Source organism: Carcharhinus amblyrhynchos, chromosome 24 (genome assembly GCF_965287045.1).
Source record: "Carcharhinus amblyrhynchos chromosome 24, sCarAmb.v2.hapA, whole genome shotgun sequence".
Lineage (NCBI taxonomy): Eukaryota > Metazoa > Chordata > Chondrichthyes > Carcharhiniformes > Carcharhinidae > Carcharhinus > Carcharhinus amblyrhynchos.
Genome location: NC_137347.1, coordinates 32,104,124 through 32,126,885, shown reverse-complemented (window position 1 = coordinate 32,126,885; position 22,762 = coordinate 32,104,124). Strand labels below are relative to the sequence as shown.

At 42.5% G+C, this 22,762-nt stretch overlaps 1 protein-coding gene and 1 long non-coding RNA gene across 3 annotated transcripts in view; one reads left to right on the top strand and one right to left on the bottom strand.

Annotated features, from left to right (window-relative positions):
* The window catches only part of LOC145357858 (uncharacterized), a 28,017-nt gene extending 24,718 nt beyond the window's left edge, over positions 1 to 3,299 (top strand). The window contains exon 3 of the long non-coding RNA XR_013889376.1: positions 145 to 3,299. This is a non-coding gene — a long non-coding RNA (uncharacterized LOC145357858). The remainder of the gene's footprint in view (positions 1 to 144) is intronic.
* A 7,241-nt stretch (positions 3,300 to 10,540) lies between these two features.
* Positions 10,541 to 21,662, bottom strand: LOC145357856 (uncharacterized protein C1orf232). 2 transcript variants are annotated; one of them, XM_080211399.1, is made up of 4 exons: positions 20,947 to 21,662; positions 19,987 to 20,055; positions 15,657 to 15,760; positions 10,541 to 13,086 (listed from the first exon to the last, which is right to left on the bottom strand). In XM_080211399.1, exons 1-4 carry the CDS (start codon positions 20,995 to 20,997, stop codon positions 12,774 to 12,776), a joined length of 537 nt encoding a protein of 178 aa, XP_080067525.1. In that variant the 5' UTR covers positions 20,998 to 21,662; the 3' UTR covers positions 10,541 to 12,773. The 2 variants fall into 2 exon arrangements, with proteins under 2 accessions (XP_080067525.1, XP_080067524.1); XM_080211398.1 differs by lacking the exon at positions 20,947 to 21,662 and adding an exon at positions 20,451 to 20,912.
* Positions 21,663 to 22,762: the final 1,100 nt, after the last annotated feature.

The following is a 22,762-nucleotide window of genomic DNA, read 5'->3' as shown; positions in this document are numbered from 1 at the left end:
TCTTTTAGTTTAGTCAGGGCATCATGATCGGCTCAGGTTTGGAGGGTCGAAGAGCCTGTTCCCGTGCTGTACTTTTCTTTGTTCTTTACTTCTAGGGATTGAAAAAGTTAACTTGACAATCGTGTCTTTCTCTTGTGATGGCAGATCCTCAGACACTGTCACATACTGACTGGACTACCAACTGCGATTAAAGAGCTGTGTGTCACGTAACCCTGAGCCAAGAAATCAAACTGAGGTCAGTCCCAATTGAGGCGCAGGCAGTCTTGTGCAGTCTGTTTTAATTGATGGTTATTTCTGGTTTGCTTTAAGGGAAAATGTTAGAAGAATCAGTGGCAGATGCTGAAGATCTGGACGTGACTAAAGTGGATCTGGAAATCCTGGCTATGTTACTCAGTGTTTATCCACCCTGGAAATCTCTCACATTTGGGATGGGCAATGAAGTGCCTAGCCAGCAATACCCACATTGCACGAACAAATATAAGAAACTTGATAACATCGTCGGACTTCTTTTACACAACTGCTGTCAGGATTGCACAAAGCACAGACATTTGGTATAAAAGAGGGTTTCTGCATGCTGTTCTTTTATCTATGAAAACTAAACAGGACTGGTGGGCATTATCCAGTAAACATTAATACAGATCAGTCAATAATCATCCTGTCATTAACTCCAGCCAATAACAATACACATCATGACCTATTGGGATTTCATTTGTTATTAAATTACGGACGTTGCCTCTCTTCTGTTGCCCAGCAACATGAGATGCTGGACAATGAAATGGGAGAATGATTCCCACTGAATTGAACCCACATGACTATTGTCCAACTCTGAAAAATCTTAATGTCTGCTTACCACCTGCATTATATCTCGGAGTTGTATGACCCTATTCATAAGGCTAGCATTGGTAGCCATCTCGAACCCGACCACTGCTGATAACATTACTGTTTTCAGTGAATCTATTGTTCCTTCCCTCTCTCTGTATTTTGTCACTGACTGAAGTTTCACAAAATGTAACCGAAAGCAAAACACAACCATCTTGTAAATTCAAAATATATGTTTTGAATGAGGAAGATTTGTTAATAATGCAGAGCTGTCTTCTATGGCAACAGCTCTGGCTGGCTTACTTTCCCATAATCCAAGGTCATTCATTCTAAAGTTGGTGTCATGTTAGTTTCCTAAATCAATGGTTATATCTTTATTAGCCTAATTCTCCCCCCTACATCCATCCCTGCTTTTGGCTGTTGTCTAAGAACAACTAAGGCCACTAAATTGATATACCTAAGTAACTAATCTTAGTCCTTACTAAGTATTTCGACTTTCAGATTCTCTTCTTTATCCTATCTGCTGTTCCTCCTGAGGACTTAGAAAGTTGTGTACTTCCATATTTGATCAGGTATACAATTACTACTAACACTAGGATCACAGTGAAAATAATATAATCCTTTCCAGGGCTGATGTTCCCAAAGAGCATATCCAGCCTGAGAGCCAACCACCCAAGATAAATGGTTCAGGGTATTTGAGTTTCTCCACCTCCTCCTTGATGTGAATAACCAGATTAGTTATGTTTGCTGAATTGTTTGGTATGTAAGTGCAGCACGTTGATCCAGCTACTTCACATTTCCCTTCCCTTGCTGTCAAGACGCAATCCAATGCAATTATAATTCCTCTGTATGCATGGCAACCATCTCACCATTGATCATCGCGAGAGCAGCTTCGATATTGGCAACTCATTCCCAATGGAGTGCACAATTATCTCTTATACTGTTCTAACCACTCCCTATTGAGTAAACATTTTGCCAAAAACCGTTCTCCTTCTGTCATAGCTTGCTGGCATCTTGGCAAACGAGGGAGTTTATACGCATATGGAAGTTTCTTTAGGGTAACAAGATCTCTTCCATCCAACAGGGAGCCAAGCATAGATCCCTGAAAGTTGGCACCCAGGTTGCTAAGGTTGTTAAGATGGTGTGTTAGCTTTTATTGGTAGAGGGGTTGAATTTCAGAGCTGTGAGATCATGTTGCAGCTGTACCAAACTCTGGTGTGGCCGCAATTGGAGTATTGCGTACAGTTCTGGTCGCCACATTATAAGAAAGATGTGGAAGCATTGGAAAGGGTGCGGAGGAGGTTTACCAGGATGTTGCCTGGTATGGTGGGAAGGTCTTATGAGGAAAGGCTGAAGGACTTGAGGTTGTTTTCATTAGAGAGAAGAAGGTTAAGAGGTGACCTAATTGAGGCATACAAGATGATCAGAGGATTAGATAGGATGGACAGTGAGAGCCTTTTTCCTTGGATGGTAATGGCTAACACGAGGGGACATAGCTTTAAATTGAGGGGTGATAAATATGGCACAGATGTCAGAGGTAGGTTCTTTACTTAGAGGGTAGTAAGGTTGTGGAACGCCCTGCCTGCAGCAGTTGTGGACTCGCCAACTTTAAGGGCATTCAAATGGTCATTGGATAGGCATACAGATAATATTGGAATAGTTTAATTTAGAGGGCCATTAGATTGGTTCCACTGGTCGGTGCAACATCGAGGCCGAAGGGCCTGTACTGCGCTGTAATGTTCTATGTCCTATAGGCTCTATCTTCATGAATCCAATGTACCATTTTTAAGTTGGATATTATGGTTCACTGAAGCAAAACAATGTATTATGTGACTGGTCATTACTGGATGAGTTCAGGCATAGCATACTTCCTGGGCCTACTAAATAATCACTTTTGCTTACCCCTAAGTTTTTCCCAGAATCTCCCAACTTCTCTGTGCAATAGACTTCTCTTGGTGTAGGTACTACTTTAAATCTAGACTAGGAACTGATCCTATTAAATTATAAGCAAGCGGGTACCTTTACATACAGTTAGCCTTCCTGCATAGGCCTCACTGTAGTGAAACTACTCCCTTGCCTCCTAATTTAAAATTCCTAATATGTAATGTTCTCATGTGTGTGCCAAATAGAAGTATTAGCGTGTGTTTCCTGATGAAGATGCTGAATGATCTTAGATGCTGATCCCGTTTGAGCCAATATCTGCATATTCACTACTAGAAAAAATGGAAACACATACATTCAGTATAAAAATTGCCATGATTTTCCTTTATATAAGTTTTGACTGCTCATCAATGTTAAACAAGCAAAATTCAATTATATCCCATATTACAATCACAGTACACTTGATGTGGTCTTCTTGTCATTAATGTTGGATGTAGTCCCGTTATCCAGCTGCTTGGATGTGGACAAACCGAGTTTGTCGTCTTTTTTCAAGCGCTCTCACAATTCTATAATAAACATAAATCTGATGCCTCGCAGTATTAAGTTAGTCCCTTGTCAATTCAATCATTCCTATCTCTTTTCTTCTAACATTACTCTGATTTTGTGTTATTTTCCAACTTAACCTATTTGCTATTCTACAAATTCAGATTATTCCAGTGAAATTCTGAAGCTATTACAAGAGCCATGATTGTCCCCTGTGCTTCAGCTAATTTCAAGTTCTCCCCCACCCAGTATTGCATCCTGTGGGAGGTGCATTGCTCTTCTTGTCATCTGTTCAAAAGGGGTTAACCCTGTTCCTCGAGAAGGAGTAGCTCTTTGTCATGACACAGTTTTGCAAGCAAAGCCTGCACCCAGTTGTTTCCTTCCTGGAGTCTGGTCTTGGCTAGACTGTTCTTTAACGTCCTGTTCATAAGAACATAAGAAATAGGAGCAGGAGTAGGCCATCTAGCCCTTCGAGCCTGCCCCACCATTCAATAAGATCATGGCTGATCTGAAGTGGATCAGTTCCACTTTCCCGCGCTCTCCCCATAACCCTTAATTCCCTTGTCTATCAAAAACCTATCTACCTGTGACTTAAATATATTTAGCGAGGTAGCCTCCACCACTTCAACGGGCAGAGAATCCCAGAGATTCACCACCCTTTGAGTGAAGAAGTTCCTCCTCAACTCTGTTCTAAACTGCCCGCCCTTATCTTGAGGCTGTGCCCTCTAGTCCTGCTGTCCTTTCTGAGCGGGAAGAACCTCTCTACTTCTACCCTATCCATCCCCTTCATTATCTTATACGTCTCTATAAGACCCCCCCTCATCCTTCTAAACTCCAACGAGTACAAGCCTAGTTTATTCAGCCTCTCTTCATAGTCCAACCCCCTCATCTCCGGTATCAACCTCCTCTGCACTCCCTCCAAGGCCAAAATATCCTTGCGCAAGTGCGGCGACCAAAACTGCACACAGTACTCCAGCTGCGGCCTCACCAGTGCCCTGTACAGTTGCAGCAAGACCTCCCTACTTTTATATTCAATCCCCCTACCATTCATCTGCTCTACCATTCCTGAACTCTGGGGATGATATAGTATGTGAAATATTTGCTTTATTCCCAATATTTTATAGGCTTCTCTTAAAACTTTCCATGTGAAGTGGGTTTTCTGATCTGAATCTAATTGAAGAGGCATATCCAATGTGGGTATTACCTCATTTACTAATATCAAAACCACTGTTTTGACTGTAACATCTCTGCATGGGAATGCCTCTGCCCATCAACTAAACTGATCAGTAATTACCAGATAATAAGTCTTTCCTTGCACTCTGGGTAAGGGCCCTGTAAAATCCATCTGACTTTTCCCTTGGTCCTTTAGGCCATGGTTGATTACCCATTTTGACCTTGCAGGGACAATCTGATTCCACTAGGGTGCACTGCAGGTACCTTTGACAATGCGTCCCTGCCCATGTGTGCTAATCCATGGTATGCCTCCAATAAGGTCTGTGGTATTCTGGGCTATTCTACCTTCCCTTCTCCGTATGACGTCTCGACCTCTCTGTTCTCCATGTTTTTTCCATTCCTGTTTATCTTCCTCTGATGCCTATTCCTGCATCTGTTTCACATCAATGCCTGTGACTTCCCTGGCTTGTGCTGCTGCTATTTGCTATTTGGATTTCTTCCAAATTCTATTGTAAGAAGTTTTTAGCTGCCTTATCTGCTCTACTGTTTTCTTCTTGGGCCCAGGCGGAAATCATCTTACAGGCCTGTATTTTTATTACGGCAGCTTCTAAGGAACTGTGAGCTGCCTGAAGTAAATTCCTGGTTAGATGTTTATGCTGGATATATCTCTGCTAAATATTACAAATACCCTTCTTCCCCAAACTGTCATGTAGTCATGGACTACACCAAAGGCGTTTCAGCTGTCTCGTTTACTCGTTTTCCTTTACCCCGTTCTAAAGCATTGGTCAAAGTTAACAACTCTGCTACTTGTGCTGAATTGCACCCTGGGATTTGTTTTTCTGCAATCAGTGTTTCTTCGTAATTCGCCACTGCCCATGCCATGCTGTGTTGGCCATTGACATACTTCCTGGCCCTATCTACTTACAGATTAATCACTCCCTCCTCGGTGAGTGGTTCCTTTGCTAACCCTTCACTTGCTCCTTTTGTCACTTCCATTATACGTTCATGCTCTGATCCTTGCACTGTTAACCCTCTTGCAGGATTTTCTGTTACGTCTCTGCTGATCTGTACATGTTTGTCTCCTGGCGAAAGATATGCTTCCCACTTTAAACATCTTACATCAGAAGTTGTTTTTAATTTCCTTGCTTCTAAAAGTTGAATGATTATGTGTGGACTTTACAGAATTATTTTTCCCATCAAGGTCAGTGGCCTGGACACACTCTTGGTCCAGGAGACACATGCTATAGCCCTTACACATCAATGCACTCCCCTGGCTATCTATCTATCTCCATGCTGTTGGGTACTATTGCATCTTGTGCTCTGTCCTGACAAAAAATGTGAAATAGCTTGGTAAGATCCGGTAGTCCAGGGCTGGAGCTCTTGCCATGGCTTGTTTTAAATTTGAAAATGCTTGTGTTTCCGTGTCTCCCCGTACTACTTCCTCACTTAATAGCCTTTCCTCCCCTAATCAGGTTCTGTAAAGGTTTGGCAAGTACAGCATAATCCTCCACAAAATCCTTGCAATGGTTAAAAGACTCCAATATTTGTCTCACCCCTTCCTGATGAGAAGTCTTTGCTCATAAAATATAACCTTCTTGCGGTCCTCTGCAATTCGTCTTTTCGTTACCGACTTCAAAACATAATAATATCTTTGAAACAGAGATCAAACCATCCAGACAGGTGGGGAGTTTTCTATCACACTCCTAACTTGCGCTTTGTAGATGGTGGACAGGCTTTGGCAAATCAGGAGGTGAGCTACTAGCTGCAGTATTGCTAACCTCTGACATACTCTTGTAGCCACTGTGTTGATATGGTGAGCCCAGTTGAGTTTCTGGTCAATGGTAACCCCCAAGGATGTTGACAGTGGGGGATTCACTGATGGTAACACCTTTGAATGTCAGGGGGCAGTGATTAGAGTGTCTCTTATTGGTGATGGTCATTGCCTGGCATTTGTGTGGTGCGAATCTTACTTGCCATTTGTCAGCCCAAGCCTGGATATTGTCCAGACTTTGTTGCATTTGAATATGGACTGCTTCAGTATCTGAGGAGTCGCGAATAGTGCTGAACATTGTGCAATTCCATAATATTAAATTGAATGAACAACACAGTTCCACCTTGCCTCCTTCAGATAACAGCAGACAATACTTCTTACTCCATTCCAGACTGCACCTTTATATAGGGCGTTTGTACCTTCACACACTAATGACTTTAATCAGGCAATTGAGGTGGCCCTGTTAGAATATGAACTCCCTGATTAAGGGCCAACTTGATGGGCCAATCAGGGAGCCTCTTGCTTTGTACTAAGCCAGGAGTGTCAGTTCCTCTGCATCTCCTACTGCAGACTGCTAACTGAAAGCACTCTGCATGCTGCTGTCAGACTTGTAAATAAAGGGATTTTGGTGAAGGGACTTCAGCCTCCGAGGACATATTACACACACGTACTCACTTTTGCTTTGCTTTCTGTCCTTACATCATTAACTTTGATGGAGACCAACTTCATCTCTCTATCTCGATCTCTTGCATGCCTCTTTTAGACTGCTTGTCTGACATCAAGCTTGAAAGATCTTCAGTGGCCTCCGTTTGATTGTGAACAGCTAAGCATAATCTACTGCTCTCATCAAAACACTCTACCCAACAATTCCATTCCCCTGTGGTTATTGTTGCAGGCTCAGAATATTTCCAGTATTTGCCTCCTATTTGATAAAGGACAGAGTTGCGAACAGCATGTTTTAATCGTAAGACTACTGCTTCCTTCTCTCCGTCTCTGTCTTCAATCATCTGCTAATGAAACTCTAATCATTGCCTTTGTCATCTCCAGATTCCATTATTTAGATAGTTTCCTAATCAACCACCCATCCATCTCCGTATTTGAACTTCAATGTTCTTAAAACTGTATTGTGTGCCCACTGTCTGGTACTGAATTCTGCATGATCACCATTCCTAGGAAGAAGATTTAAGCACAATGATGAGAATTTGAAATGAATCAACAAGGGACCAGGAGTTAACTAATGTGTGTTAGCTCCTGACCTTCTGATGCCTAATTTTAAGTTTTGGTCCTTGCATTACATCTCTTCCTTGTCTTTCCCCTTCCTAACTCTGTTACTTTCTAAATCTCCCTCCATACTCTTAGTTCATCTGGCTCTAGGCTTTTTTGCAACTCCCTTTTTCTGCCCATAATCTACAATCTCCAACTCTTTTTAGTCATCCAAGTTTCCCCTTTAATTCAGCTTCCTGTTCTGCACTTCTGTGAAGCAGCTTGAAATGATTTTCAGCTCCAAGGGCCAATTATTACCGTATGTTACTTGCAAATTTACTTGTTATCAGATGTATTTTTTCAATTTTCAAGTCCTCCAAATTAAACCTGGCATGTTTTCTTACTGCTGGGAGACTGTAATGCAGTCTTTCCCATGAATTAGTGGAGCCACGGTCATGTTTCCTGCAGAAGGCGCTGCATTAAATCCAACCTTTGCCCTGACTTTGATATCTTACAAAGTTCTGATAAAGCTTGATGCAAACTTAGGCAACAGCACCTTATCTTCTGGATAGGTCATTAATAGCCTTCCAGAATCAACATTGAGCTCATCTTCTGCAGGAAAGGAGCTGCATTATAGGCCCTAATGTGATGTCTGGTTACTGTTCAGCTTTTAGATGAGCTGTGCAGATGAGAAGCAGACCACCACAAGATAAGCGGCCCCAATCTGCTCTTGTTGACCCCAGGCTAAACTAAAATCCTTTCACATATTTAAAGCTCATAAATAGACCATTTTGCCCAACAACTCTGTGTTGGCCTTTATGCTCTGCATCTCCTCTCAACCGTCTTCTTCTATTCTAATCAACAAATACTTATATGCTTTTCTCCCCATGTATTTTATTAGCTTCCCTTTAAATGCATCTATTGTAATTCCTTCACATGGTCATTGTGTTGAGGAGTTCCACATTCTAACTATCCTCTGGGTCAAGAGGTTTCTTGTAATTCCCTATTGAATCTATCACTGATTATGATGGTCTGTTGTTTTGGTCTCCCCTGCAAGTGGAAATATCTTCTTTTTTGTTTACACAATTCAACTCCCTCACAATAAAAAATCAGTCTTTTGTCAGGTCATTCCCCAGCTGCCTCCTCTTCCAGAGAAAAGAACCCCAGACTGTTCAGTCATTTTTCTGATAGTTATAACATCCTAGTTCTGATATGCTTAGGTTAAATCCAAAGACCAGAGTGGTAGACTGTGTATGGAACCAAAAGAGATGGGGGAGATACTAAATGGTTTTGTTGCATCCGTACGCAAAACAGGCATGGAGTCTATGGAAATAGAGCAAACAGGTAGGGAGGTCATGGAACCTGTATAGATGAAAGGGGAGGAGGTGCTGGCTGTTTTGAGGCAAATCAGAGTGTATAAATCCCCAGGATCGGACAGGGTATTCCCATGGACCTTGAGGGAGGCTGGTGTTGAACTTGGAGGGGCCCTGGCAGACATATTTAAAATGTCAGTATTCACGGGGGAGGTGCCGGATGATTGGAGGGTGGCTCATGTTGTTCCGTTGTTTAAAAAAGGTTCCAGAAGAAATCCGGCAAATTATAGGCCAGTAAGTTTGATGTCGGTGGTGGGCAAGTTATTGGAAGGTGTGATAAGGGATAGGATCTACAAATATTTGGATAGACAGGGACTTTTTGGGAGAGTCAACATGGCTTTGGGCGTGGTAGGTCATGTTTGACCAATCTATTAGAGTTTTTCGAGGAGGTTACCAGGAAAGTGGATGAAGGGAAGGCGGTGGATGTTGTCTACCTGGATTTCAGCAAGGCCTTTGACAAGGTCCCTCATTGGAGGTTAGTTAGGAAGGTTCAGTCGCTAGGTATACATGGGGAGGTAATAAATTGGATTAGACACTGGCTCAATGGAAGAAGCCAGAGAGTGGTTGTGGAGGATTGCTTCTCTGAGTGGAGGCCTGTGACTTGTGATGTGCCGCAGGGATCGGTGTTGGGTCCATTGTTGTTTGTCATCTATATCAATGATCTGGATGATAATGTGGTAAATTGGATCAGCAAATTTGCTGATGATACAAAGATTGGAGGTGTAGTGGACAATGAGGAAGGTTTTCAAAGCTTGCAGAGAGATTTGGACCAACTAGAAAAATGGGCTGAAAAATGGCAAATGGAATTTAATGCAGACAAATGTGAGGTATTACACTTTGGAAGGACAAACCAAAATAGAACGTGTAGGGTAAATGGTAGGACTCTGAAGAGTGCAGTTGAACAGAGGGATCTGGGAATACAGGTACAGAATTCCCTAAAAGTGACACCACAGGTGGATAGGGTCATAAAGAGTGCTTTTGGTACATCGGCCTTTATAAATCATAGTATCGAGTATAAAAGTTGGAGTATTATGGTAAGGCTGTATAAGGCATTGGTGAGGCTGAATTTAGAGTATTGTGTACAGTTTTGGTCACCTAATTACAGGAAGAATGTAAATAAGGTTGAAAGAGTGCAGAGAAGGTTCACAAGGATGTTGCCGGGACTTGAGAAGCTGAGTTACAGAGAGAGATTGAATAGTTCAGGACTTTATTCCCTGGAGCGTAGAAGAATGAGGGGAGATTTGATAGAGGTGTATAAGATTTTGATAGGTATAGATAGAGTGAATGCAAGCAGGTTTTTTCTACTGAGGCTAGGGGAGAAAAAAACCAGAGGGCATGAGTTAAGGGTGAAAGGAGAAAAGTTTAAAGGGAAAATTAGGGGGGGGCTTCTTCACACAGAGAGTGGTGGGAGTGTGGAATGAGCTGCCGGATAAAGTGGTAAATGTGGGGTCACTTTTAACATTTAAGGAAAACTTGGACAGGTCCATGGATGAGAGGGATGTGGAGGGATATGGTCCAAGTGCAGGTCAGTGGGACTAGGCAAAAAATGGTTCGGCACAGACGAAAAGGGCCAAAAGGCCTGTTTCTGAGCTGTAATTTTCTAAGGTTTCTATGATTAGTCAGGAATTGTTAACAGACTGTAAAGGGAGAGAACGTCAGAACATGCAAGAGGGAGCTGCACACGGGTTTTCTGTGAAAGATTGAGGAGTGTGAAAGGGTCAGGTTGTACTAGGTCAGGTGGAATTTTCTTATCATTTTGCTGTCTCCACTCATCAACTCCAGTTCAGCTGCTTTGTGTATCTTAAGTACAATGTGTGTTTCACAGGAGGGTCAGACTGGAGAATCTGCACTACAACTGACAGAAAGACAAACATGCGCTGAGCAGCATGGGGTGTGGTGCTTTATATCATTAGTACATTAAACACAATCAATTGTAGTAGACACTCTGATGGGCACAAAGAAGAAATCAGAAACGTGAATAATTTATGTAAATTCACTTTCATTACACAGCAAATGGCAACTTTGACAAAATAATGTAATCATGCAGTATATAAACCCAACACAGACATGAGGCTTTGCATTCCTGTACAAGAAATATATATAAGAAAAAAAAACAAAACCATGCAGTGGGTATACAGAGAAGATAAGTGAATATTTACTTCCAGTTTAGACTCCGGCCTAAGTTCTGGCTCAGGTCCAGGACTGTCCCATGATTTCTCTCCCAGATGCTGACAGATGTTTCCTGTTTGTTTGTAGAACATGTTAATGTGAAATAATGTCAGTGTTGACATTGAGCAGAAGGGTAGGGGCTGAGTTTCAAATTCAGGGAGATCTGCTGGTTCTTGGCTGTTGCAAGGAGCGGAGGCTGAGAACCGCTCCAACTAGGGCAGTATTTGACAGAGTCACCCTTTGGGACTCATGTACCAGCTTCGGTCTCAGTTGCAGGGTGTGGAATGCTTTTTCCTGCTCTCAAGACCATGAAGGACAAGTGGTGCAGGGACACTCAAAGTAGACCCAATTACTTTGAGGTTACCCCACAATGAAAGGCTTCTGTCCCCATTCCTGACTCTGATCATCTGCCAGAGAGTGGAGACTGTTATCCTTTGTGCATTTATAGGGGTTGATAACACACCTTGCTCTATAACCTCTCATGCTGGTCCCTTGGGTCTCTTTTCCATATATTTCACTCCAATAAGGGAAATCTAAGAGCTTAAATTCCCATTGTTAGTAAAATCATTGGTGTGATTAAAGTGGGCTCTTAACTGTTCACTGTTGAAATTAGTAAATATTTCATCTAACAGTCCAGTTTATAACTAAATGATGGTGAGCCATGCCCAGACATTAACTGAAAAGACAGGTATTAAAGAGTTCGTTGATGAGTTATGTGGCTTCAACTGGTTGCTGCAGCAGTGCCCATCTGGGCATTGGAGACCACCCCAGCCATATCAGATCTCTGTAACTTTTTCCAGACCAGCAGATCTCCAGGATCTGTGCATCCCTCCAATTCTGGCCTCTTGTCCATTCAGTATTTCATTCACTCCACCACTGGCATCTCTGTCAACTGCCGAGGCCCTGACTACAGAAATTTCCTTCCCAAATCATTTTTTTCTCTAGATCTTTGTTCTCCTTTAAGATGCTCCTTAAAACCTACTTCTTTAAACAAGATTTTAACTATCCGTTGCAATATCTTCTTCCATTGTTCTGTGTGAAATTTACTCAGTTAAAGGCACTGCATAAATGCAAGTTGTTGTTACCCCATTGGTTACCCATTGAGTACCCTAACACAACTTTTGATTTGACAAGAGGTTGAATACAATGACATAAAAGCAAAATACTGGATGCTGGAAATCTAAAATAAAAGAGAAAATATTTGAATATTGGAACAGGGCTGGCAGCATCTGTGGAGAGAGAAACAGACTTAAGTGTATGATCAAGTTCCTTTGACTTCTTCAGGGTTAAAGAAAGCGATATCGAATACAATACAGTCTTAGAATTGAAGAGCTGAGTCCAAGGTAGGACCAGTTGCAGCGCGCAGGAACCTGTGAGTAAAGCCTGCATGTTCCGCAAACATTGCTGATATTGATAAGTTTTGAAACTGATCTTTGTGGAGTCGAGTTCTGCTCTTGAGGAGAGATTGAGAGGGTGAGCGCCTGTTGATGGAAGGGAGTGACAATGGGCAGTCGAATAATCAGGCTGCCTTCTTTATCTAAAACTTCCCCATAACTTTATTCGATTCGAAAGAGCATCTAGAAACTCAAATATGTGGGGTTATCCCTCAATTTGCTTTCTTTATTCGTTTCTGGGGTGTCAATTTAAAGAGTGGAGAATGGAAAAGATCAAACATGTTCAGCTTTAATCTACTGTCATCTCAAACAGCAGCTCCAGACTTTATTCACACGGCTCCCTGTTATCTTACATCGACATCTTTATCCTAAAGGAACTTTGTCTGATTAATGTTGTTCTCCCTCGGATGCTGTCTGCTTGCCTCCGCGTCCTGTGTGGGTGTGCGTTTAGTTGCTTTTTTGCATGCTTCTGTTTTTCAGTTCTGCCAGCTTGCTGGTTACAAAGTTCCACTTGAAGCCGGGGTCGCTGGACTCCCCTAGGTTGGTGTACGCTCCGGATTTGGACATGTTCTCGGTCCCCCCTTCCTCGCTGTTTGCGGTGCTTGCAGCCTCTCCCTCGCCCTCTCCCGCGCCTGCTACTGTGCTATCGCTGCCCTTGCTGGCCTCGGAAGTTTGGTGCCACTTGGTGGCGAAGGCGTCCCAGAAGCCGGTCAGTTTCTTCTCGGGGCCAGGCTCTTGTGGCGCCGGCTCTGAAAGGACGCTGGAGAAGAGAGAGGAAAGTACAGTTAACTCTCTGGGTCTTGTCCCAGAGCCTCCTGCAATTAAGTACCAATCTTCCTGAAATCTATCCCAAGATTACTCAGAGAAAAAAATCATAGCCACATTACAAAAAGGATTTTTTTTAGCTGAATATTGTTGTATGTTAAGAAATGTTGAATAACTGTGTGGGTGGGTGGGTGGGGTTGCTGAATGGGATGATACTCTTTAAACAAGGGTGATGTTTATGGGGTGGGGGGGGGTGGTGGCGGTGGAGGGTGCAGTTCACTCAATGAATCTTCCAGGCGCAATTGGAAATGTGAGGACCTTAGCACTGAACCTGGATGAGAAAACAGATGAGCTGTTGCTGCTCTGCAGTCGATAGATCAAATCGGATTTCGTTTTGACATAATTTACACTAACTAAATTTTACAATTTCATCAAAACCTAATATGCATCAAATTCTTGCGTACGGCTGGATATTTTCGGAAAATTCTTAAGCTCAGCCTTTTAAATTATGTATCTATTTTAAATGGGTTTTGGCGAGAGATCGATCTATCAGAAACGTGGCCGTGTTTATATCAAACGGCACATTGCCAGGCGAGCCCAGCCCACTACAGCTGAGGACAACGTGATGTGGAGATGCAGGCGTTGGACTGGGGTAAGCACAGCAAGAAGACTCACAACATCAGGTTAAAGTCCAACAGTTCGACATTAATCTGGTTGTTGTGAGACTTCTTACTGTGCCGAGGACAACACCGGTTTAGCCCAGACCAGGCAGCCAGTGGTGAACCTAGCCCACTGTTGACTAGACATCTCACGTTAGGGGGCATCGCAGTTGAGACAATCCTGCCCTCAGCTGGTGATTCACTGACGCTTCTCCCAGCTGGTTAGGAGCAGTTTATAGCTGATATCAACTATCAACACCGACCTATGATCCTTATCCATCCAGTTTTGATTGAGTTGTCATTTAAATTTGAGGTCACACAGCACCAGGTTGTAGTCCAACAGATTAATTTGAAATCACAAGCTTTCAGTTTCACCCGACAAAGGAGCAGTGCTCCAAAAGCTTGCGATTTCAAATAAATCTGTTGGACTATAACCTGATGTAGTGTGACCTCTCATTTTATCCATCCCAGTCCAACACCGGCATATCCACATCGTGTTTAAATTTGGGCGTGCTGCAAATTGACAAGTCTTATGAGAAGTTGGAAGTGACCTTGGGATCAATTTGATCAAGGTTTTTGCATAGATCTCACACACTTTTGTGTTTACCAGGAGTGTAGGACACATAGTTAGGTTGATCCCCATAACATTTAAACAAATCCTGTTTTAAATGATGATTGTTTTTGGTTTGCTTACCTTGCCTGGAACACGGGTCGCTTGGAAAATCTAAAATATTGATAGCGGCTGGTAATGAGAAAGGATTACTCTGGGCTCTCAGGCTCATATGTCCTGAACACCAGTATTGATAGAGTGAATAAGGTGAAGCTATCCACGATCAGGAGGGTTGGTAATCAGAGGACACAGGTTTTCAATAATTGGCAAAGCAGCCAAGGGGAAATAAGATTTCTTTATATGGAAAGGATGATAGAAGCAGATTCAATAGTAACTTTCATAAGGGAATTTAATAAATGCTTAAAGAAGAAAATTGCATGGCTTGGGACTAATTGGTTAGCTCTTTCACTGGATCAACACAGCCAAATAATCTTATCTATGTTGCATAATTCTGTAAGATGCCCAGAGTTACCTTTGGAGAACAATTCAGCCCAAACTTGGCATCATTTGGCCATGAACTGATAGAGCCTGAGCATTGTGCCTTGCCTCATTGCTTAGGTTTTCCAATTATTAAGAAACACTCTCTATCCTTTCCTAGTGAAACTCAAGCTAGTACAACTTTGTGCAGATACTGGAAAGCTGGTGAGACTGGGTGATGAATGACTGTCCTTTAGAGCTGCTGTCCTGTCCTGGTTGTGTGGGTGGGTACAAATTTGGCTGCCACTCTGTACTCAAGCTCACAGAATTATAGACTCTCACAGCACAAAAAAAAATCATCATTCAGCCCAGTGCGTTATTTGGAAGAGTAAAATAGCCCAACGATGTCTGGCCAATTAAAAGGGCAAATAAAATGAAATATTCAGTCAGAGCATTGGCAGGTGTATGGATCCATATGACACAGTGTTAGACTTTCCCTGTTGTAAACTGTATGGGCATCTGTTGCTTTGATAGAAGGTTAGGACACTAGGGAGGGGCTTCAATGGCAGGGCTGGGATACATGGCAAGGATTATCAGTGGGACAATGAGGGTAATTTTGGAGGGGCATCAATGGAAGAATGACAGTAATTAGAAAGGAGCATCAATGAGAGAATGAGGGGAGATAATGAGTGTATATGATGAGGGTATTTAGCCAGGGAAATTAGGGGGAAGAATCAATAGGAAACTTAGGGTGCTAGACTCTAATGGTCTGAATGGCCTTTTCTTCTCCCTGCCAGTCGGCTTTCCAATTTATGTTGGTCTGGAATAGCTTGAAGTAGCTTGCATTCTGTATTGTTGCAATGGAGGAAATGTACTAACTGTTCCACTGGGGCGGCGTTCTCAGCTGGAAGTAACTTGTGTTCATCATCCTTGTTGAAGAGCGAGGACATACACTTCCATCCCTTTGCACTGGCCCCTTGTACCTGTAAACAGACAAACATCATAATTGGCTCTGCTCCTGCCTGTCCAATTTTCTGTCTGGTAGCACAAAACAGACAATTAATTGAACTGTTCAGCCTCACTCCCTCTCAGCCCAAGATGGGTTGGAGGTGGATAATGCTACAGAAATTGAAGTGGGAGGTCCTGGAAGCACAACTCAGTGTAAAACAGAAAGTTGAATTTGAAAGCAGTCTGATTCAGCTTAATAAAGTGGCCATAGAGAGTGGTGGAATTGTGGCTAGGAAGCCATTTATGGCCAAGACTGATGGTCTTCCTAATATTTACTTGCCTTATCCTGAACTAGATGCTAGACAGTCTAAATAAAAGACAATGGAAGGGTTGAGACATGTGGTGGTAAGGCACAGTTGAGTATTGTCAGAGTAAATGTGGAATTCAATGTGGATTCAGATGAGGTCACCCAGAGTTACATGGGAAATAGGTGACCAACAGAAGTAATATATGAATTAAGAGCAAAACTAAGCCACTCAGCCCCTAGAGCCTGCTCTGCTATTCAATAAGATTATGGCTGAACTGATTGTAACCTGAACTCCATGTTCCTGCCTACTCCCGATAACCTTTCACCCCATTGCTTAGCAAGAATCTACTTAGCTCTGCCTCAAAAATATTCAAAGGGTGTGATCATACCTGCTGTTCACGCTACACTTCTGCTGCAAGGTTGGAGAATTTGACCAGCAGCCAAATTTCCATTCATTGCAGTGGGATGGGAAAATCCCATCAAACAGTGGGATTGAACAGTGATAAGATTCTGGCCAAAGACTTTGCTTCCACCACCTTTCGAGGAAGTGTTCCAAAGACTTACTACCCTCTAAGAGAAAAAAAATCTCTTAATCTTTGCCTTAAATGGGCAATCTTTTAATTTTAAATAATGACCCCCTATTCTAGATTTTCCTCGCAAAAGGAAACATTCTTTCCACATCCACCTAGTCAAGACCCTCAAAATCTTGTATTTCAGATAAAGTTACATCTTCTGAACTCCAGTGAATACAAGCCTAGTCTTTTCAACATTTTCTCATAAGAGAACCCGCCCATTCCAGCAGGTATTAATCTAGGAAACTTTCTCTGAACTGCTTCCAGCATACTTTTATCCTTAAGTAAGGAGATCAGTATTGAATACCCTACTCCAGATGTAGCCACACCCAATTCTCTGTATAACTGAAACAGAACCTCCCTAGCTTTGTATTCCCTTCCCCTCACAATGAACAATAACATTCTAGTAGCTTTCCTAATTTACTTGCTGTGCCTGTATACTAACTTCTTGTGATTCATGCACCAGAACATCCTGATTTCTCTGCATCTCAGAGCTCTGCAATTTCTCAATTTCTTTAATATGCTTCTTTTCCCCACTTTATTTGCCAGATCTTTGCCCATTCACTTAATTTATTTCTTTGTAGTCTTCCTATGTCCTCTTCATAACTCACTTTCCTATAAATTGTAAAAAATTGAGACTCCAGCACTGATCCCTGTGGCACATAATTCATTACATCTTGCCAACCAGAAAATGACCTACTTCTGCCTACTCTCTGCTTCCTGATATCTTGCTAATCTTCTATCCCTACCAACAGAATACCCTATACACAATAAGTTTTTATTTTCCACAATGACTTTCGATGTGGAACCTTGTCAAAAGCTTTCTGGAAATCTGTAAATACAGTGCATCCACTTATCCACAGCATGTTACTCCTTTTAAAAACTTCAATAAATTGGTTAAACATGATTTCCCTTTCACAAACCATCTTAGCTCTGCCTGATTACTTTGTTACTTAATTAATTACCTGATTACCCCATTAACATTGTGGGAGTAGGTAAACAAAAATCCCAGGAGATTCTCTGTTTAGGTCAGACTGCAACTAGATGATGGCAATCCCACCCAGCTGAACAACAGAAAACATTAATGATCAAAACGAGGAACCAGTTGTAAAAGATGAGGGAGAGAAGATACAATGATCAGTCACCTTGGATATTATTTGTGCCTCAGTCTGACCACTCATCTCTCAACCATCCTCCTATCAGAGGCTGTAAGTTAATCTTTGGGATTGTATACACAAGAAGTAGGTCAGTTGTGTCGCAGAAAATGTTTTCACTACTTCAAACCAAAAAGTGATTGCTGTAGATGAGATCAAGTGAATCTAAATATGGAGAAAGTAGGGAGGAGGTGATAAAATGAGTCAGCATGTCATCTCAGAGTCCTGTGTTAACATTGTGAAAATGAAAGATCCCTCTACAGTTGCTGTAAGGGTCATGTATGAAGAAAGATTTGTCTATTCAGTGTCCACATCTCCAAGCATTGAACAAACACTGACTCCTGGCCCTGAACTTGGTACCACTTAAAGGAGCAAAGGAACTCAGCACAACTCTGACAATTGTGTAAGATCATTTGAAAGGGAATTGGATAAGTACTGGGACTTGCTGTGCTGAACATTGATGAAAAATTGATAAAACAAAAAAAACTATCATGGGATATAGATCAGAAGGAGCTTTATTCTGCATCTAACCCTGTGCTGTACCTGTTTTGGGAGTATTTGATGGGGCAGCACTGAGGGAACTTTACTCTCCACCTAACCCACACTGTGCCTGTTTCAGGAGTGTTTTATGGGATAGCAATGAGGGAGCTTTACTCTGCATCAAACCCGTGCTGTACCTGTTTTGAGAGTGTTTGATGGGATAGTATAGGGAATGAAGAAAGGGTCAAACTGATCTGCAGTGCTCCTCACAGTTGGAGAGTTGGGATTATTCAGGGCCAAGTTTTACCCACCCCATTGAGATTCCTACCCCATTGAGAGATCACGTTCTAGGTGGAGGCTGACTGGAATTTATTTTTGAAATTTCTTTTGTAAAGAAAGCGGAGTGTCCTGAAAAATATAACCAAAATGTGATTGGATTTCTCCAGGTTTGAAGGAAGAGGCAGCTTATGATCGTGTTGTGTTTTTGCTGTATTGTAACAGAGCCTTTCAGATCCGCCCTCTTAAACTGAAACTCTGCTGCTATTAAATATTTCAGTGATACCTAATGGACTTTGGTGGTAGATTATATCCAATAAATAATGCAGTACCTATCTCCTTTCTCCTACAGTAACATGTATATGACATGAGACAGCGATCAGTTACTGGACTTTTCAAGAGACAATGATTGGTCAGTGTAAAGGCCATTCACTCCTCACACAAGACCCATCTAATGACCTTCACTGTGCCCATACTGACAGTCCCTCATAGCTGTGCCACGCCAAGACCCCTCACATTTGGCTCCACACAGAGAGTTCCCCAAAGATGTCCCTATACTGATAACCCTTTACACTAGTTCCTACATTGATAATCCCTTATAGCTATACCCACACCAAGACCTCCCACACCTGTGCCCACAGAAGGATCCCCTCATAATTGTTTCCACACTACAGTCACGTATTCACACAATGATACTGCAATTAACTTTATTATTAAGTTAGGAAGTAACTATTAATAATTCTTACAGTAATTGGATCTGAATTCTGCTGATGACATTTGCAGTTTTGTTTGCTAATTTACATAGCATTTTCTGATGTGTTCTTTTAAATGATGGCACTGTAACTCAGTATCAGCTCTCTGTAATCCCATTATGTTCTTTATCTGACATTCCCTCCCCCTCTCTCACCCTTAAGAGGCAGTGACTGGTTGAGGATTGATGGGGGAGCGAGCAACACTGCTACCCATGATAGTGACTGTTCTGTATGTGTGAGTTTGGTTATTTGTGCCTATGGAAGGAGGGGTTTAATTACAGCCCTGCTCTCAGGGGAGTAGAAGTATGTCTGGGGTCAGGAGTAAATATGCAGGCTGTTCTTCCCCTGTCATCCAGAGCAATTCGGATCAAAGGTATTGATCCAACACTGCCCCAACTGTGATTGGTCTCACTGCAAATTGCCACCTTCCAGGTATGTGTGCCACTGTATTGTAACCCTTGAGCTCACAATGGACAACTTCCAAACATCCTCCATTGAAAGCCAATAAAGGTGTCGAGACAGAGGAAGCTGCTGGTTAACATTTAGTAACTTGATGCATGAACTGTGTAGATGTAGATTCGCTTTTGGGACCCTCGCTAATGCTCGGCTGCAATTTCCACCTTGAGATCCAATGTTTACCAAACTGGCAACACCTAGAGCCTGCCAGTCTGATAAGATAAATTTAGCTCATAGAATGGGTTAGAAATAAATAACGTGTACCTTCTTTGCCAACTGTGAGACGGAACTGGAGCCTTCCTCTGTCGTCATGTCGATCACTGAGTCATTGTTCTGAAAAAAAATGTCGCGTTTTTATTTCGCCAGTTAGATTCCATAAACCTGGAGCACAATTTCAGATGCCTCATTTAACAGGTTCGGATAGCGAAGATTAACATTTATCTCGGTGCAGTTTTAATATTGTTTTAATGACCTTATTACTAAAATGCTTTAATCATTGACCCAAATGTATCCATAGTTCAGGAAAACATGAACCTTCTTGGACCAATAATGTAAACTTAATCAAACAACAGATGAAACATAGAAAGTATTTCAAGAACAAACAAAAAACTGGATACATTCGGCAGGTTGGGTAGCACTGTGAAGTTTCAGAACCAAACATTGCCAGGCACTATTTGCCCTGCTGAGTATCCTCAACATCTTCCGTTATCTAGAAGATTCGGACGTACCTGTTCCTTGATTTCTTCCTCTTCATCAGCAGAAAAACTTTTCAGCACTTTGTTCTTGTAAACTTTCCAGAACACCTGATTCATTATTTTGCTTCTTTGATCTTTCGTTAAGAAAAAAAATTGAGTTCTGTTGTCAGGAGCCCATTAATGTGGGCAGAAGCTTGAATCTTGGAGCTAGTATCAGATAGTCTGGGCTGTGGGCATTGCAAAGCTGGGCTGGGAAGATGAAGATAGTTAGTTACCCGTTCGACCCCGCCTCCAGCCTCAGGCACCGATTCAAGGTGGATTGAGTGAGCTGTTTGACTGCTGTGAGTTACATTAAAATTTTAGTATGATGGAACCGCGCATGTGACCCGAAACTGTCTCCACCGATCGCAACCTCTCTTGTCGAATCAGAAACAGCCCAAGATTATATTTCTCCATAGCTGAGATGTGCACGCTGCAGTTTCAGCCCCCTCTCAAATATTGAATATTGGTGTTGGAACTTTGTATTTACCTGATTTTTGTCCTGCTTACTGCCTTCACTGGAATAAAGCATGTTCCACATTCTCCTACCCCTGGAACAAGTGTTCTGTGCCAGAATATTTAGTTTTTTTTAAAAAACATCTTCCAATGCAGTCCCCCTGTGCTCCGTGCATCACACTGAAATCAGTTTAAACACCAATTGAACAAATATTAACAATGTTGACAAGAATCTTTGTTTAGGTGGGAGTGACAAGATAACGTTAAGCACCTCTCGAGTGTTTCTCCCTGGCGGAGAGCTTCCTGTTCAGTGTTAGTAACCAATGGCAGCTCAGCCAGCACCAATTTACTGATATGTATCATCGGCCCCCACGCAGATTTGGAGTGGCGATCTGTGATTGTCGCTTCTTCGCCTCAAACTTTGATGGCAAACTCTATAACACAGGGATTTCGGGGAATGGCCACAATGGCGTTTTCTGTTCCCAAAGCTCTGCTCATTAGCTCGTGGAGTGACTGCCCCCCTTCACGCACTGGGTAGTCTTTTCCTCAAAGGGTGTTGAGCACTTCAAAGGTGGGGATGGCCCTCTTGTGATCCTCCTGTATTGGCTAGTGTGCGTCCAATTCTCCTTGAAGGAGGTAGAGGGCAAACCTTGTAGCTGAGGAATGTGGAAAAAGAGGGGCGAAGGAATGGGTTTTGGCGTTGCGCCTGTGAGTAACTACTGGAAGGGGAACTGAGTCACAATGATGAAAGAGCAGAGCTCCGAAAGCTTGTGATTCCAAATAAACCTGTTGGACTTTAACCTGGTGTTGTGAGACCTCTTACTGAGTAACAATTGTATATGATGCTGAGTTAGAATATCTCCTAACGCTGACTGCCCTGAAGGTACAGGTAGTACTTTAAGGGGACAAAGTGTGTTCTGGTGCACGAGGTGGACGAGGAAGAATGCGGGGGGGGGGGGGGGGGGTGGTGGTGGGAATGAGGTGCCACCTCTGCTGGGTGTAGAACTTGTAGAAGTCTTGTTCTGTAATCCTTAGTCTCACCTCCTTCCTGGCGCAGAGGCAGAATCGAGGCTAATTGCTTTCGACTTCCTTAAAGAAATATGGAAGATTTCAGTCAGAGAGGTTCTGCGGCTTGTTTTTTCTCCGGCCTCACTGCGCTCTGGACGCTGACGGTGTCAGAGCTGAACGCGGCAATTTTCAGGCAGTTCAGCTGCCTTCACCTGTTTAAACCGGGGTTCTTACGGCAAAGAGACGATGGGAATACGTAACTCACCTGTCTCCTGTCCCCGGAGGCTTCATGAACCAAAGGGGCATCATTGGTGTAGCTGTATTCGGGCAAGTTCAGGGTGCAGGCTTGGCAGGTTGGTGAGATAGACAATTAAATTACATCTGAATAAATAAGAAATAGACTGAGAGTTATAGACATTCTGCTCAATGTTTGAAAGCACGGCCCAGACTCAATTTTAAAGTTGTTTTGAGTTATGTGCGTTTTCATGGAAGGAGGAATGGCCCAGTGTTAAACAGCAGGGGAAGTATTAATAATTCCACTTCCACCAAGGTTCTCTTCAGGGGCATTTATATGTGCCAAGATCAAAACACAACTGTGTGCAGACACTGTCTTTAGCTTCTGTCGGGGCTAAGAAACTGATTTTAAACCAAAATCAATTGTCCACCTTCAATCGGTTAGTTCCTTGCTGTGTGGAGCTCGGAGTTTTCACAAATGCTCAGCAGTAACTAATTGCGATCCGAGCCGGTTTAGTTTGCCCTTTTTTTTAATCTCTGGGTTTCTGCTGCGGTGGAACTTTTAGCTGTCCCGAGTCATAGGTAGCCTTTCACATTCACAGAATCAC